Genomic DNA, 18,335 nt, shown 5'->3' on the forward strand with positions numbered 1-18,335 from the left:
ACGAGCCGATACGTTGTTGTGCATTCCACAGGTTTTGTTTTTTATGTCAATGTTCAGTTTATTTGAAGAATGGTTTAAAAAATCACCAAGAACTGTTGAGTTAGGAGTACAGAAAGCAAAAAAAACACAAGAAACAAGATTCCAATTTGCAGCAGCGATTCTATTCCGAGATTATTGCTTGATTCGCAGTTACTTTGGATATAAATAAATAGTATCGGAGAAATGATTATGCAAAAACAAGGGTGCCTGGTACAAATACATAGAGGTGTGATTTCATTTCGCTTTAGAACAAATTTAGACAATCCATCGAAAACAAATACCTTCGATTTGTTTGAGACATTGTGGACAGCGATGAGTATGGTGTGCAACTTTGTGAGAACACAGTTACACTTGCTGTTACACATAATAATCACTGGAATCTATGAATGAACTGCAATAACTAAAGTGTCTATTATACTTAATATAAAGATTATTTAGATGAAGCCATAAAAAGTCCCGTTGATTGTCATATAAAAATGACATCGCCGAAGATATTTCACATCGCTTTTGAAAGGGAAATTTTGAATAAAAAAATGAATGATCTAATGAAGCATTGGTGTTGATTGAAAATGTAAGTTTGTTTAGGAGTAGTTTTCGCTTTTTTTTTTTGCCAATTCGCTTCAACTAAAAATGATAGCTGAAATGATGATGCCCCATAGTATCGAAACTACGATTGGTTGAATGCACGTACAATTTTAGCTTAAAAAACCTATGCTAATGACTCCAGCTGGACCATTGCGCTCATATAAATTGATTAATCGTATTGAAAATGAAAACGAAGCCGTGAATCGTTCACTGGAATTTTAAAACATTCTTTCGATTTATCTGATATGCCGCGACTTAAAGATGGATCTGTTATTGTTATGTGTCGACATCTTCGTGAACCGAATCTATGGGGCTTCCCTTGAGTTTCAATATTTTATTATTCTAATATTAGCGTATCGTTAATATGGGACGAGGCGAAGTTCGTCGGGTCAGCTTGTTTGTGATAAAAGTAGATTCCTATACAAAGTATATGGTTGTTGAAAATATCAAAGACATCAGATGTGGTAGAATAATTAGAATCCTTCTTTGCTTTGGTACTCCGAGAGAGTTAGTGCCAAATAATGGTACCCCGTTTAATTCTGAAGGATTTCGAACGTTTCTAGAAAAACAAGGAGCTAAGGTAACAAAGTCGCCCCCGTACCACCCTCAATCAAATGGGTTAGCAGAAAGAGGGGTGAGAACGGTCAAAGAAGTATTATATAAATTTCTATTAGATGAAAAATGTAAGCCTTTATTAATAACTAGGAAACTAAACAAATTTCTTATGAATTATAAAAAATCACCACACAGTGCCACAAGATGTCCTAGACTTCTCATTTGCGAACGTAAGTGTTACACCTGAATCAGTGCTGGCTTCCATAAATAAACTAAAGCCCTCTAATAACCCTGGACCGGACGGAATCCCATCGTCTGCACTTATAAAGTGTGCAAAAGCCATTTGTGTTCCTCTCTGTAACTTGCTTCAAACCTCAATACGCTTGCGCAAATTCCCTGACGCATGGAAATACTCATACATGACGCCAAAACACAAAAAAGGTTCAAAAAGCGACATAAATAACTATAGAGGAATAACATCTTTATGCTCGAGTGCCAAAATATTTGAGATCATTCTCCACGACGCACTATTATTCTCATGCAAAAACTACATATCTGTTAACCAACACGGGTTCGTACCAAAGCGGTCAGTGTCCACGAACCTAGTACAATTTGTTTCGAACTCTATAGAATGTATGGAATCAGGAGGTCAGATAGACGCAGTCTACACAGACTTCAAAGCAGCCTTTGACACAATCAATCATGACTTGCTGTTAGCTAAGCTTACTCGCTTAGGGGTAGCACAGGAGGTCGTAGTCTGGCTATCCTCATATCTAAGCCAACGAAAATACCGCGTCAAAATTGACAACACCATCTCAAAGGAGTTTAGTAGTAAGTCCGGTGTCCCACAGGGCAGCAACTTGGGTCCACTACTATTTATTCTCTTCATAAACGATCTCCACTTAGCCATTCCGGACCAACCCCTATTGATGTATGCAGACGACATCAAACTATACAGTACGATAAATAGTGTTCATGACTGCCAAAGAATGCAAGCATCGTTAAATGTGTTTTCCAATTGGTGTGCGTCCAACCTTCTTACCTTATGCGTCAATAAGTGCAACATTATTAGCTTCTATCGGAAAAAGCATCCAACAACCTACAACTATACCCTAAATAATCATCAACTGGCCCGTAAAAGCGTAATACGAGACCTTGGCACCATTCTTGACCACAAACTTACATTTAATGACCACTACAAAACTGTGATAGACAAAGGAAATCGTATACTTGGCTTCATTATGAGAAATGCTAATGACTTGAAGGACCCTATGTGCCTAAAAGCTTTATACACCTCGCTAGTTCGCTCAATATTAGAATTTAACTCTATCACTTGGACGCCATATTCCGCAGTTTGGATAAACAGACTAGAGTCAATTCAGCGCAGGTTCACCAAAATACTACTACGCACTACTAGGATTGCAACCCCTGTCCCACAGGCGAAATGTAGCCCAAGCTATCTTTATAGCCAAACTACTAAACAATGAAATTGACGCACCATCGCTACTAGACAAAATAAATATTTCTGCGCCGGAAAGGGCTCTGAGATCCAGAGACGCCATCAGAATCCCACACACAACTACGACATATGCCAGCAACGCCCCGATCATCGCTATGTCCAAAATGTTCAACATATTCAGTGCCCACCACGATTTCAATGTTAGCACGACTAGTTTTAAAACCAACATACTATTAAGATGGATGTCCACCACTAGCTAAAAATGTTCATGTTGTGATTCTGTTTTCATAGAAGATTGTAAACTCAAATGTAATAGTAACTGAAAGTTCAAACAGACTAAATTGTCCATTGAACAAACTAAACTAAATAAATAAATAAATAAATAAGAGAAACACCGTCAAGTCGAGCTCTGGCGTTTACGCCAAATACGCAATTAGAGCGTTTAAACCCAATACAGCCTTTTACGATGAATAGCGTAAGTTGAAACGCGTTGAACGCCTTTCCCATCCAACACAAAATGAACATGTCTCCATACAAAATGGGTCCCGGTTTTGTCAACGGTTCTCTCAACGATCGTCCAGTTAAACCGGGATAATTCATTCGGAGCAAAGCCGGCAAAAACGAAAAAGAGGAGAGCCCCTACTACCAATTTTGAATGAACTCAGGCCTATCCCCGTGGATCGGAGCGAGACGCAGCGACTGACTTATGCTCCGTCGCATTCGCGCTGCAGGGCCGACAATTTTCGACCCGCCCGCGAGCGTAACTTATATGAAGAGTGAGCAAAACTTGTATGAAGCCTGAGCACGCGTGGATACAAACAAGTGCGAAGGCCTCAAAGAGCGCAATTCGCTCCATACAATTACACGCTCTCCACCGTACGGCAGTGCAGAGAGTGTACGCGAAGACCCCGCGAGAGCCTTAAATGGCCTGCTCTTGGTTGAGGCCTACGCTAGCGATCGCTAACGATGCATGCAAACGCATGTAGCTAGATATATATTGTACATTTAGCGCGCCATTCTCAAGCAAGAGCGCCGGTCTAGTGGTTAGCGTACACAGACCGGAGTTGGAGAGGTTGGGTTCGAATCCCGCTGTGTGCTCGAGGCATGAGAGTGTTGTAGAAGGCAGAAGAGAGAAGGGGGCCCATCAGGGCTCTCCTCTTTTTCGTTTTTGCCGGCTTTGCTCCGAATGAATTATCCCGGTTTAACTGGACGATCGTTGAGAGAACCGTTGACAAAACCGGGACCCATTTTGTATGGAGAAATGTTCATTTTGTGTTGGATGGGGCCCTGATGGGCCCCCTTCTCTCTTCTGCCTTCTACAACACTCTCATGCCTCGAGCACACAGCGGGATTCGAACCCAACCTCTCCAACTCCGGTCTGTGTACGCTAACCACTAGACCGGCGCTCTTGCTTGAGAATGGCGCGCTAAATGTACAATATATATCTAGCTACATGCGTTTGCATGCATCGTTAGCGATCGCTAGCGTAGGCCTCAACCAAGAGCAGGCCATTTAAGGCTCTCGCGGGGTCTTCGCGTACACTCTCTGCACTGCCGTACGGTGGAGAGCGTGTAATTGTATGGAGCGAATTGCGCTCTTTGAGGCCTTCGCACTTGTTTGTATCCACGCGTGCTCAGGCTTCATACAAGTTTTGCTCACTCTTCATATAAGTTACGCTCGCGGGCGGGTCGAAAATTGTCGGCCCTGCAGCGCGAATGCGACGGAGCATAAGTCAGTCGCTGCGTCTCGCTCCGATCCACGGGGATAGGCCTGAGTTCATTCAAAATTGGTAGTAGGGTTGTAAACTCCGTGTTGAGTGACTAGCATAAGAAAATTATCAAGCACAAAGAATACGTCACTCACGGTTACCTTAGAAAGAGAAGGATAGTTTAAAGAAATAATTTAGGGTAAAAAATTTACGAACTCGCCTAACTCCGTACAAAAAGAGCGTTTCACGGAGAAGAGGCACACAACGTAGGAAACCTTCGACCAGTGAACATCGCGATCCAGAGAAAGAAGAAAAATAAACACCAGTTCTTTTCAGAACTTCCAACACGGAATTATTTTGTCTTCTTTGCCATTCAGCGCCGTAGCTCTGCGCATCCGCTTCACTGCGATTGACGATCACCCAACATTTCGGTGCCAAGCAACCAGGATTACGGGTCTAGTTCCAACCAAGCGAACTGTCTACGTGTCTCCCAAAATGTTACAAGCGAAGCAGGCTAAGCTTCAGTCGTCGATTGTAGGAATGCAACGAGTGCAGCTATTCGTCGATTCGTACACTGCGGACCAAAGCAACCAAGCCGAGCATCGCCTTCAAAGGTTTGAAGCATTCTTTGAGTCATACACTCAATGCTTCGATGACATCCTCGAGCTAGGGGTTTCACCCGAAAACATCGCATCGCTCGAGAACAACAGGACGCGAGTAGAGGAGCTCTACTGCGTCACCAAAGGAAGGCTCATGGACATACTGAGCGAATCTACGAAGGTAACGGTGAAACAGGAGGCAGCTACCACATCATCGCTTGCCGCGGTAAAGCTGGCAACCATTTCTCTGCCGAGCTTCAACGGAGATTATGACACCTGGCTCACGTTCCACGACACGTTCGAGTCCCTGGTGCATAGGTCGAAGGAACTATCGGCTCTAGCTCTACTGCGTCTCCAAAGGAAGGCTCATGGACATACTGAGCGAATCTACGAATGTAACGGTGAAACAGGAGGCAGCTACCACATCATCGCTTGCCGCGGTAAAGCTGCCAACCATTTCTCTGCCGAGCTTCAACGGAGATTATGACACCTGGCTCACGTTCCACGACACGTTCGAGTCCCTGGTGCATAAGTCCAGAAGATCCACTACCTTCGCGCCCCGCTGGAAGGAGAAGCCGCTAGCCAAATCCAGGTGCTAAGCATCACGTCGGAGAACTACGACATCGCCTGGACGACACTGGTTGAGGACTCCAACAAAGTTCTTCTAAGGAAAAAACAAGTGCGCTCCGTTTTGGGCTTACCAAAAATTACAAAAGGAAGCGTTCAAGCCCTACGCAACATCGTCGACAAGTTTGTGCTACACCTGCAAGTGTTACAACAGCTCGGTGAACCGATTGACCCGAACAGCACAATCATCGTAGGCCTGCTAGCAGACAAACTCGACGATGCTACAGTAACTGCTTGGGAAGAATCGCTCGAGCCCAAACAGCAGCCTACTTACGCTCAGATGGTTTAATTTCTTCGGAGGAAAATACAAACCATGGAGAGCATCGAGGTAAACCGTTCGACATCTTCGGCAAACGTCGAACGAAGGAAGCAGACATCACGCTCTCACATGAACGTCGCAGCTTCAGCCGCAGTGCAGCAGCAGCAGCACCAGAACGAAGCAGTGTGTAGTATGTGTCGACAAAACCATTCCGTAAATCAGTGCACAGACTTTACAACCGCTAACCTTCAGCAGCGAATTCAAATAGTGCGTGATAAAAAACTGTGTGCAAACTGTTTACGTGAAAACCATACGGCGGCTCAATGCACCAGCAAGTTTGTGTGTCGCCAGTGCTCCGGACGTCATCACACGTCAATACATCCGGGATTGTTTCAACCACAGCAGCAGCCATCGAAGAGCTCAGCTCCGTCGTCCAGCATGTTGGCAGCATCAACAACACATCCATCTGTGGAAGGTACGAATTTCGATCGTGCGATTCTCACAACTGTGCTATTGGTAGTTGTAGATGCCAACGGCGGTGAGCACCTAGCGCGTGCTCTTTTGGACCTGGATCGCAACCCATCGCAATGAGTGAAAAGCTGTGCCAGCATATTCGTTTGCGCCGGAAAGTGGTTGATTTAGAGATAACTGGAGTAGATAACACAACCACCTCCGCAAAGCACATGGTGTCAGCAGAAATCCGATCCAGGATCGGAGAGTTCAACAAAACTGTGGATTTCATCGTTCTCCGGAAGGTGACCCACGACATTCCCGCTACACCATTCGGGACTACAGACTGGAACATACCAGCAGAGCAGACCTCGCTGATCCGCACTTCGACACCGTGGGACGGATCGACATGATCATCGGGGTGGCAAACTTCTACACCTTCCTGAAGGAAGGACGGATTCGTCTGCACGAGAAAGGACCATTGTTCGTAGAAACCGTCTTCGGTTGGGTAGTTACCGGAAGCCCACTGCCACCGGAGCAAAAGATGGCAATGAGATGGCATTTTAACATCATCACTCCAAGCCTCGAAGACCAGATCGAACGATTCTGGAAAGCTGAAGAAATCGATACAACGCAGACAGCAGATGAAAGGTACTGCGAAGAATTCTTCAAGAGTACGGTTTCGCGAGACGCAACGGGCCGATACATCGTGAAGCTACCGAAGCATCAACAACACGACAAGCTAATCGGTGCTTCAAAGGCAACCGCCCTACGACGATTCGGAGCCCTCGAGCGGAAATTGGGCAAAAACGACGAGCTTCGCCATCAATATCACGACTTCATGGCAGAGTACATTGCGTTGCATCACATGACACCTGTGGAAGACGACGCAGCAGATGGTCCCGCAGCGTGTTATCTACCGCATCATCCCGTCTTCAAGGACACCAGCACCACCAAAGTAAGAGTCGTGTTTGACGGTTCCGCAGCAACATCAACAGGACGCTCTCTGAACGACGCCTTGATGGTGGGACCAGTCGTACAAGATGACGCGTAACCGTGCAGTCTTCATCAATCTATCTTTTGATTTCGGTTGTCATTGCTTCTGTTAATTTACATTCTTTGAATCCGCCACGCTTAGCAGCTTCCACCACACCCGTCTTCCAGTATTTTGCAATCACATCATGCACCGTTGTAATTTTCATTCCCATCATCTCGAAGATCGATTAAATTGTGCACTTGCTTTCATAAGCCTGTACGATTCTTTCACGGTCCTCGTTTTTCAAAGTGCGCCGTGTCAGCTTTGCGACTGCTGGAACGGCGACACTGTCCGTTGAAGTAGAATCTTCACTGGACCTTTCTGAACTAAGAAGAGATTATATTAATATTAGAACAACGATATTCGAATGTTGCATCTCACCACTATGGACTGCTTTAAGATGCTGAGATCGAAACAAGTGTATTCGTCCAAACGTGAAGCCTAGAATGAAAGAACTGAATGTTACCATTTTCCCGTTTCTATTTCGTGGCGAGGCTTTCAGTTTATAAATTCTGCAAACAAATGTTCTTCACATCCGGAGTTATCATCAATGTATACTTACTATCGAAAGCAGAAACTGAAGAATATTAACAACTGAGCAAATAAAACAAATATCCATTGACAAAATACGAGGGCTGACAATAAAGTTAGGTCTCCAACGCTGCAACTTCGCCGGATCACGCGCTAGGCGAAATCTGGCAACACCGCCGTGTTCCTTGGTTCCCCCACTACCACTTTGCTGCTGGGTGAGGCTTCCCCGACCGCTCAGTCTTGGCTGAGCAGCCGTCAACGATGGAGGTACCCCTTGCGTCAGCGTCCAAGTGCGAATTGCGTTCTGTAATACGTTTTTTGAGTGCGAAAAAGGTGACACCTATTGAAATCCATCGTCAACTAGTTGAAGTTTACGGGGAAAAGTGTATGGACATAACAAACGTGCGTAAGTGGAGCCGCGAGTTCAATTCCGGGCGCACTAATGTTCACGACGAGGAGAGAAGTGGCCGACCGTTGGTCTCGGATGCGATTGTTCAAGCAGTGGAGGCAGAAATGCTCAAAAACCGCCGTGCGACAATTAGGGACTTGGAAGAGAAGCTTGGAGGAGTGTGTAGCAGCGAAACCTTGTGAACATATCCTATGTGTGTCATATCCTTGTGAACAACTTGCAGTATCACAAAGTTTCTGCCCGATGGGTGCCGGAACAGAAATTAGGTTCAGAAAGAGGTCAACACCTGGCTGCGCGAGGCGGACGGAGAGTGGTATTCTGCCGGCATAGACAAGTTCATCGTGCGGATGCGCAAGGTGTTGGAAAAAATGGCGATTATGTAGAAAAGTAGCCAAGACCTTGGCCTTTCCAACGGTGTATCGCTTTTTGTAAATAAATGTCATTTTCTATGAAAAAAAAAAAATTGGAGACCTTACTTTATTGTCAGCACTCGTATACAGATCACGAAGTCACTTCGTATATGGTAGCATCTAGAATCCTCTTGACTAAAATTAAGGAATTGGTCAAGTTACACATGTCAAAACCGCAACACGTACATTTCTGTATACTACACTGCGTCCCAAAATGATAGCCTCACCCAGTTTTTTCGCTCATATGCTATTTTAAATTATCGCAACGTAAAATAAACGACAGAAACATATTTCTTAATCTAAAAGAAATGTGTTTCACTTCTAATTTATCAGAAAAAAAATTAATTATAACGTTTTGGTCAAAAATTTTAAAAATGAAGTGTCCCATAATGATAGCCTTACTTAAAAAATCATTTAAATTAACAAAGCAATCCAGTTCCTAGCTACGTTATCAGTTGCTAAAAGTAATTTTTAAGTTCTCTTACTTTAATTTGTAATTTAATTTGAACATTGGAAGCAGAAAACAACTCTACGAACGAGAAAAAAGTTAATTTGATGCTTATCGCTGTAATGGCAAGTCAAATCATGAGATTGGTGCGCTAATAAATAGATCCACAAACGTCATTAACGATTATGTAAAAGATTCCAGTTAATATGGGCTTCAGAAGTCTCCTGGTCGTCTTCAAAATCTTTCCTCGCGTGATAATCGGAGGATTTTTTAAGTTGCTTTCAATGCAACCAAAGGTTGCCGTAGGACAAAAAACGATTTCTGGTTGAATGTGCACAAAAATGCTGTGTTGCGAGCTTTGAGTTCATGTTCTGATATTGTAAGAGAGTCCATGAAGAAAGTTTCTGCCCTCAAACTTCACCAAAAAGTCGCTAGATTGGAGTTTGCTACAGAACATATGACATGGAAGAATGTGTGGAGAAACGTAAACTGTCCGTTTGCAGTCTTGTTCAGATTTTAAATTATTAATTTATGTTAGGTGGATTATATTGATGAAAAAAAGTTCACTATTAATGGACCGGATGGTTACATCCATTACTGGCAAGATTTGAGACGTTAGCACGATTTTTCTACCGTCGCAATTTTGAAGGTGAATCAGTCATGATTTGGGCTGCGTTCAGCGGTCTTAGTAGAAGTGAATTGGCCATTATACCAACACGTATGAACAGCGATATGTTTATCGACATCCTGGTCAATCATTTAAAGCCTTATCTGGAAAATCACAACACATTTTTGAGCAAGAAAATGCTGCCGTGCACGCAAGTAAGACAACAAGAACTCACCATGCACGATCTAGTATCGAAACAATGTCTTAGCCAGCCGTTTCCCCAGACCTTAATCCATTAGAGAATGTTTGTGGAAGGCTAGTTCAAGAGATTTATGAAGATGGGAGACATTACGAGACCCTAAAGGACCTTAAACTTGCTATCCGAAATGCTTGGCGTTCCTTATCAGTAAATACGTTAGAAAAATTATCGGAGAGCATGCCATCACGAATTTTCCAAGCAATAAATCGTAATGGGGGGCCCACTGATTATTAAATCATGATTTTTGAATCCATTTATGCTATTTTTGTTGATAATTTAATCAAAATCCTAAGTGAGGCTATCATTTTGGGACACCACTGATTTTAGTTTCTTGGTACTAAAGCGATTGTTCTCTCGTTTTCTTCAACAATATTTATGCAAATTAGTCGTTTTATACTTACAAATATTTGTGAATTTTTTGGAAAAATTTATATGCTCGGTATTCGCCCTGCACAGAAAAAACTAGGTGAGGCTATCATTTTGGGACGCAGTGTAGTACGGTGCATTATTAATTTGACAAAGTTACACAAGAAGCACAAGAAAATGACTACGTTTGATTTCAAAATGATCAACGCGTACAACCGTTGTTCGATGGAAAGCCAGAAAATATACACCCCGCTGACAGAGTCTCTGACGCTCTCTCGATTTCGTCACGTCATCCCTTTCCAACATTCGAAAAAAAAAATTTCTTTCTGCCTTTTCTGGGTGTTAGTTTTTGGACGATCGAAATTTCAAAGCCGTCGCAAAAAATTTCTCTCCTTTCCACAAGGTATACTCTCACCTCGTATGGACTTAGCGCGTGTCGGTGACAGCTGCCAAAAAACACATTGTTTGATTCCGATTTGGTTAGTAAACAGCACTTAGAATTTAGTCCAACATTTTATATTAATTATATGTGTATAATTGCTTAAAATGGGTTGAAATGTGTATTTTTGTGTTGCTGAAAGTGCTTTTGTGAAGTGAAGTGAGAAAAATGTTACAAATTGTGTTATTTGTGTTGTATTTTTTAGAAGCTTACAGCGAAAATATAAAAGACAGTTTAGTTGAAAATGGCATCAAAGAAGTTGCGGCGCGACGAAAACTTTTGCCGGCAGAGACAGCGAATTATGGAGGAGCTGGACCGACAAGCAGATATGGCGTTGGAGCAGCTTGGAGACTTGGCTGAACCATCCGGGGTGGCGTGGCCAAATCTTGACCACGGTAATGCTGATAGATAAGTATAAGTGGTGGTTTGATAAAGATGGTTTTATTTTGTCGTACCTTTTTCCAAATATATGAGCAACATGTTTTAAATCCTCTTTTTTTATTTAAGACTATTCAACGGAGGTGGATGTAAATAATGTAAAAAGTGGTGATGGGTCTACTAACGCGGACGTAGAATTTGATTTTTAAATTTTTTTTTTGAGAACTTGAATGATGAAGTTGATGATGATGACGATTATGATGAAAACATCACAGCAAGTCATGTAACTACTTTCTATAGTTACATGGATAAGCTGAGTTTGAAGGACTGTGTCAGATACATTGCAGTATTGGGAAAACTGTCTCGGCCCATTGTGAACATGATTTTGGTAGCCTTGATAAGTAAATTCAACTTAGATTTACCTCGAGACAAGCGGACTTTAGTCAAAACACCCACATAGTTCAAGAAGTTTTATTTGCATTGTGCAACAACATAGTGTACAGTTCTCATAGCTCATAAATACAATAATATAATTCAACCTAATATTTCAAACTTAATAATAACTATTTTGCAAACTAAATTATTATTTCAAACCTTACCAAACCAAACCTTTCAAATACTAACTAAACCTAAATTATGAGCTAAACCTAAACTAAACCTAAACTAATTCTATTAATTATGAAATTAATAACTAAACAAATACAAACTTAACTAAACAAATTAACTAGAGTTAACCCTAGTATGCTTTTTACGGCATACACTTTTGATGACTCCTTTTGCATTCAGGTGGCTTGAGGCATTTTTCAATTTTTGTTTGAAAAACTCTTCTACCTCACTCATTTCGATTCTTTCATTTTCAGTTGCCACAACTCTAAATAGTCGATGCACATTTCTGTAGTCCTTAAACCTAATCTTCTCCTTGTTCTTTCCTATCCCTGTCCAACTGCATTCCACTAAGAAATATTCACTAAATAATATATACAAAGCTTCATGCATCCTCTGACGCGCTCCTTTCCCACCTATCTCACTAGAAAGCCATCCGTCTAATTCCTTGAATTTTTCATCCTCTCCTAATGCGGCATCAAGTGCAGCTAATTCTGCCTTCATCAAAATTTTTGTTGCAGCGAACGTAGTCCGTACCGCATACGAAGGACGACATGCAGGTGTGCTGGTGGACGGCAGAATCTTGTCGGTTATTATATCAAGCTGGGCCTTTACCGAAACAACCGCTTGGGTCAACTTGTTGATAAAGTTGGCGGTGCCCAAATTCTGACATCCGCCGGCACACCCGAATGTCTTCGCTCGTAGATGGTTGGCCATGTTGGCTTCCTGCTATGTTGGATCCTTCGTGCTCCATCTATAAAAGGGAAGTTGAATTTAGATTTTAATTGAGTTGCTCGAACATAACGTCTTTTTTTTCGTTTACTTCTCACAGGTTTCGCTTTGCATACTTTTCTGGATCAGTGGATTCTACAACTATCACTACCGCGGGTGTTTATGGGTCGTGCTTTTATTATATTGAAAATTGTCAATATTATTGTTTGTGTACATATTGATAATTGACAGCTAGTTTAATAAATTGTCATCCACGCGATGTTGTGGTAAACATATTTCATTGCACGTGTTTTTATTGGAAGGAAAAGAAATGAGGGTGGGAGGGAGAAAAAATTTAAACACATACATGCATAAGCATGCTCACGGATGAGCGAGCGAGGCGCGAGAGAGGAAGCGTGTGACGTCACAGCGTGCATTCTCTTCTGGCTTACAAATTGACTGTGTGGAAGCTAGGTACAAGCCGACTTAAAGCCGTTTTTTTTTTATATGGACTTCTGTCAGCGGGGCAAGGATCTAGCCAAGGATAATGAGCCAATGTTGGTCAAGGTGCTAGAAACAAAGCTGACAGGAAAGGCAGCTCAAGCAATGCCAGAGGACATCATGAAGATTGACGATTTCATTGCCGAAATCAAGAAGCGATTTGAAGAGAAGACCGACCCGTTGAAGGTGATTGCAGCTATCAAAGCAATCAGAAAACCCGACAACAAAGCGATAGGCGTGAAAATTGAACTCCTCACAAACAAACTGATGGGTTTGTATAGGGAAAACAAAGTCCCTGAAGACTTTGCCAATAAGATGGTAGTAGGACTAGGAGTCAACACACTCGTGGAGAAGATTAGCGGCGAGAGAACCAAAACGCTGCTAATGGCATCCAAATTTGAGACTGTATCAGAAGCAGTGCAAAAAATGCAAGAGCTCGATGCAGCAAACACGGAAACCACCAGAGTGTTAACGGTTCAAAGGGAATCAGATAAGGGACAACCGTATAGGAGACAGGTCAGGCAGTTCCAGCCATCCTACCAAAACAGGAACGAAGGTAGATACCGCCAGGGAGGAAGGTATCAGTCGAACTACAGAAACGGAAGAGGTGGAAGAGGAAGATAAGGAGGTTGTCGAAAAATCCGAAATCCGCAACGCGCATTTTGATCGCGCAGGAAGGTGAACAAATGAAGCCACCTTCGGGCAACGATGCGTATATGGGAACAAAGATGCGTCAAGCACCCAACGGCAACACCGACCATGTTTTAGGTCAACAGCCGCAATCTCAGCAAGATTGCCAGTTTATGCAATAAACTTATCAGCTAGCAATTACATCAAAGTAAAACTGGATATGTCAAAAGATGAATACAGCATACTTATTATAGATACAGGTGCAAACATATCTCTATTCAAAATGAACAAAGTCAATCAAAATCAACTAATAAATACCAATAGGAAGATCAATCTGAAAGATCTTAGCAGCACAGTAACTACAACAATAGCAGCAACATCGTCAAAAATGGAAATTGGAAATAACTGGGTTGAACATGAGTTTCATCTTATACCATCAGCCATTGACATTAATGCAGATGGAATTCTTGGAAAAGATTTTCTGACAAAATTCATGTGCAACATTAACTACGAACATTGGTTACTTCAATTTCATCATAAAGGTGAATTTATATCGCACCCGATTGAAGAAGAGGCCAGCAATCGAGTAGTTTTGCCATTTAGAAGTGAAGTCATTCGAAAAATTAAATTAGCTTATGTGCAAGAAGATTCAATAGTACAAGCAGAAGAAATTAAACTAGGCATATTTTGGGGAAACACAATCATCACACAAAACGAACAGTACGTTAAATTCATTAATACAACCGAAGAAAATGTAACTTTATGTTTGAATTCATTTAAACCAAAAACAGAACCACTGAGAAATTACAACATTCTCAAGTTCATGAACAACAATAGTAGCAACTTAAACCGAGTACAAACAATTCTTGATCAAATTGAACTTAGCAAAGCACCATTAGAAGCACAGAAAGATCTTGAAAAATTGATCATTGATTACTCAGACATCTTTTGTGTTAACGATGATCCAATCACAACTAACAACTTTTATACGCAACAAATTAAATTCAAATTCAATGTAACATACCTAGTTACATTCCGAATTACAAACAAATTCATTCACAAGCAGATGAAATCAAAAAGCAAGTCGATAAAATGCTGAAAGACAACATTGTAGAACATTCTGTCTCAGCATACAACTCACCAAATCTTCTGGTACCGAAAAATTCAGAAGTGGGAAACAAAAAATGGAGACTAGTTGTAGATTTTCGACAATTAAACAAGAAAATCGTGACTGACAAATTTCCATTACCAAGGATTGACACAATTTTAGATCAATTAGGGAGAGCCAAGTACTTCAGTACTTTAGACTTAATGTCAGGCTTCCACCAGATCTCTCTCGACAAAGACTCGCGAAGATATACAGCGTTCTCAACCCCTTCAGGCCATTACCAGTTCAAAAGAATGCCATTTGGACTAAACATTAGCCAAAACAGCTTTCAAAGACTGATGGCAATAGCCATGGCCGGGTTGACACCTGAACTCGCATTTGTATATATAGATGATATAATTGTTACTGGATGCAGTGCACAGCATCATATCAGTAACCTAGTTAAAGTATTTTGTAGATTAAGAAAATATAATCTTAAACTCACATGTTTAAGGATGTTCACATAATACCGCTGTAGTCAGACGTGCTTTCAGTCGCTCCTGCTTAATTTTCTTACGGTGCGTGATTTCGTGCGCCTTGGTTCTGACAAAGTCTCGTGTGACCCTCAAGTTCGCGCCTCGCCCGTACCTCCGTTTTGGCCGCAGTCGCTACCCCCGTTCGATCGCGATTATTACTTTTGGTGCGTTGGATTTCGGCCGATCACCTGTTTTAGCGCCATCACTCTGCAGTGTCTTTGACCCCGGGAACCTGCCCAGAGAGACAAGTTGTTTACGTTCGCTTTTGGACCCGACACGCAGAGCACACTCTCTCTCTTCATCATGGACACCAAATGCCATATTTGTGCTTTGGCTGTTCCGACGGATCCGGTGGTTTGCAGTGGAAATTGGCCTTTTTCCACCTGCCAAGCTATGTTTCATCCGGAATGTCTAAAGCTTGCCAGTGCGTGTGTCAAGGAGCTTTCACGCAATCGTGGCCTCAACTGGACATGCGAGAAATGTCGATTTCCCAAATAACCTTTTGCGTGCTTTAACCTCGCGATGAGTTGATATCCGTTCAAAAACCGAGGGTTATCCGTTCAACGGATAGTTGTGACAATAGCAGCGGCATCCGTGCAATTTTTGAGAGGTGAGCGCGCGAGAGCCCCAGACCCGAGAGTTACTTCCGAGAGATTTTTTCTTTCGCTTCTACGCGCGGCTGTGACATCACAGCTCTTGCGCGAATGAATACACTGGACGAAATGGTTTGTTGCGTTTTTATCTTTTTTTTCTGGATTTCTTGTGAATCCAATAACACCGAAAACTAAGTTAACATCGATAATCCATCAAGAACAGCATACACACTATACAATAAACTATTTCGTATGAAATATACATACTTCACTGCAGAGCTTACCTGCTAGTTGAGGAAGTTTTTTGCTCAGCTTCTTTCGGGCAGGTGCGTTGCTCCGGAACTTATCATTCTGCGTAAAAAGATGTCTCCAACTAGCAAGGATCGTAGGTTGAATAGTTGATAGTTCATTGAATACTATATATACTACCCTGCAATAGATGAAATGTAAAAATTATATGTAATTATCGCCGAAAAACTTTAGCGAACTTACCGTGTTGCTTGTTTACGTCGATCTGGCAAAATCGCTCTACGCATGTGATGTACACAGCGAAGGAGAAAAAAATATTCACGTCTCCATCGTTCTTCAAATAAATAAAAAATAATCGAATCGCGACGATTCGCTCCACCCCCTCATCAGCGAGGGACTCGTCTAGCCGCATGTACTGCGAACAGATGTCCTGGTTTGTGTACACCTCGAACCCGTTACCCTCTCGCAGCATATCACCGACGTGCGTTGCTGGTTTGGTGGACCCGATCCGTTTCAGTTTAGCCTTGATTATTTCGTCCGTGTCAAGTTGATCATGGCTGGCGATCGGTACCTGCCCACATGGTAGCATTTCAGCATCGTCATTTTCCACCCAGGACAGAGGACGAACCGGAGGAATTTCCTCGTTTGCAACGTTTGACCGATTTGATGTTAGATTTTCATTACAGCCACTGTCCCTCCCTCCGTCGCTCACCTCGCCACCGTCCATGTTCATTTTAAGCACATAAATCTTGCGACTACTTACAGCTGATTTTTGCAGTTTCGGAGGACTTGCCATAAGCCTTCTTTCAATGGCTGTTGCAGGAAAACAGTTTTGAAATAAAGTAAAAAGTATCTTAAATCCTACGTTATTGTCACTCGTATAAATCGTTCACCTACCTCCAACTGATTTGGAACGTTTTCGAAACGGTGTGATCGGTTGATCGGCTGCGGCGCGTGTCATATTTCCGCCCCATGAGGTACGCGGCTTCGAACGTTTGACTTTTTTCTCGATGCTGGCCAAATCGACCGCGTTCAGCAACGTGTTATCTAGCTCCAACAGTTTCGAACTTAAGTCATCTTTAGGTTTGCTGGTACAAGCTGTGACCGGTGCTCGGAAATCAACCGGGTTTGCTGCCGGCGCTGCTGGAGCTACGCCCCTGGCTGCTGAACGTTGATTCGGTGAAATCAAGCATTTCCTCGCCGTTGTGGGAAACTTCTGTCGACCGCGGGAACTTCGATTTCCCGACATGGCTGGCGAACTGTTTTTAATGTAAAGTAATGTGAAGCTTTAATCAAAACGAAGTTGCATTTATTTTTCACTGAATTTTAATGTCGTCATAACAATTTGCACCTGCTTAGGAAATTGACAAACTTACAACTCCCCAACGAGTGAAGAGGAAGAGGTGTGTTCTGTTTTTATTTGACAATCATGAATCGGATGTGTCGCATTGACAATGCGTGTGCTTTCTTTTTGGGGAAAATAATAAATTCGGATTGAACGGAAATTATTTGCGAACACAGTTATTTCGGGTTGTCGCGTTAATCATTTTGCGAACGAACATGAAAGCTGAAAGAAAACATTTCTACCGATACACTTCATTGAAGGTCTTCCCGGTCAAAGCCGCTTATATTGTCAAATAAACAAAACCGGGAATAAGTCGAGTTTTTCGCAACCGGTCCCGTATGATGATATATTTTTGGAAAGGTAAAATGGAGACGAAGAAGACTTATTTAATTTCGATTTGGTCAGATGCTGATTAAAAAAAAGTCTTTTAGCGCAGAAACAAATACAAAATTAATTACCGTATGAAGTTTACTCTTCGGCAATTGTCTTCTGTGTCAGCATGTTTACAAAATGCGGGTTCAGTTCTTCCAGAAGGTGGTCGTAGATCAATAAAAAAAATAATTTAATTTCATGTTTTAATGCTTGAAATAGTACTTAGTTTTTGAAAAATTAAAACATAATTATCTCAAGTCCGAGCACTGACGACAAGCAAATAGGATGAAGATGTATAATTAAAGAACACATTTCTACGGGTAAACTTTACCGAAGGTGATTCCGGTGAGCTGTATATTGTCAAATAAGCCAACCCGGGAATAAGTTGTGTTGTTTGCAACCGATCTCGCATTATTATATATTTTTGGAATGGTAAATTGCAGACCGAGAAAACTTATTTCATTTCGATATGGTCAGATGCAGATTAAAAAAAGTCTTTTGTAGCAGAAACGAACCATTATTTCAACAACGTATGAAGGTGGTT

At 42.1% G+C, this 18,335-nt stretch overlaps 1 protein-coding gene across 1 annotated transcript; it reads left to right on the forward strand.

The window, feature by feature from the left end:
* Window positions 1–5,885: 5,885 nt before the first annotated feature.
* On the forward strand, window positions 5,886–13,791 carry LOC131269829 (uncharacterized). Its single transcript, XM_058272357.1, has 5 exons — window positions 5,886–6,021; window positions 6,234–6,306; window positions 6,627–7,239; window positions 13,001–13,165; window positions 13,654–13,791. Exons 1-5 carry the CDS (start codon window positions 5,886–5,888, stop codon window positions 13,789–13,791), a joined length of 1,125 nt encoding a protein of 374 aa, XP_058128340.1.
* Window positions 13,792–18,335: the final 4,544 nt, after the last annotated feature.

The sequence above is a fragment of the Anopheles coustani genome (assembly GCF_943734705.1).
Source record: "Anopheles coustani chromosome X unlocalized genomic scaffold, idAnoCousDA_361_x.2 X_unloc_1, whole genome shotgun sequence".
In the NCBI taxonomy this organism is placed as follows: domain Eukaryota; kingdom Metazoa; phylum Arthropoda; class Insecta; order Diptera; family Culicidae; genus Anopheles; species Anopheles coustani.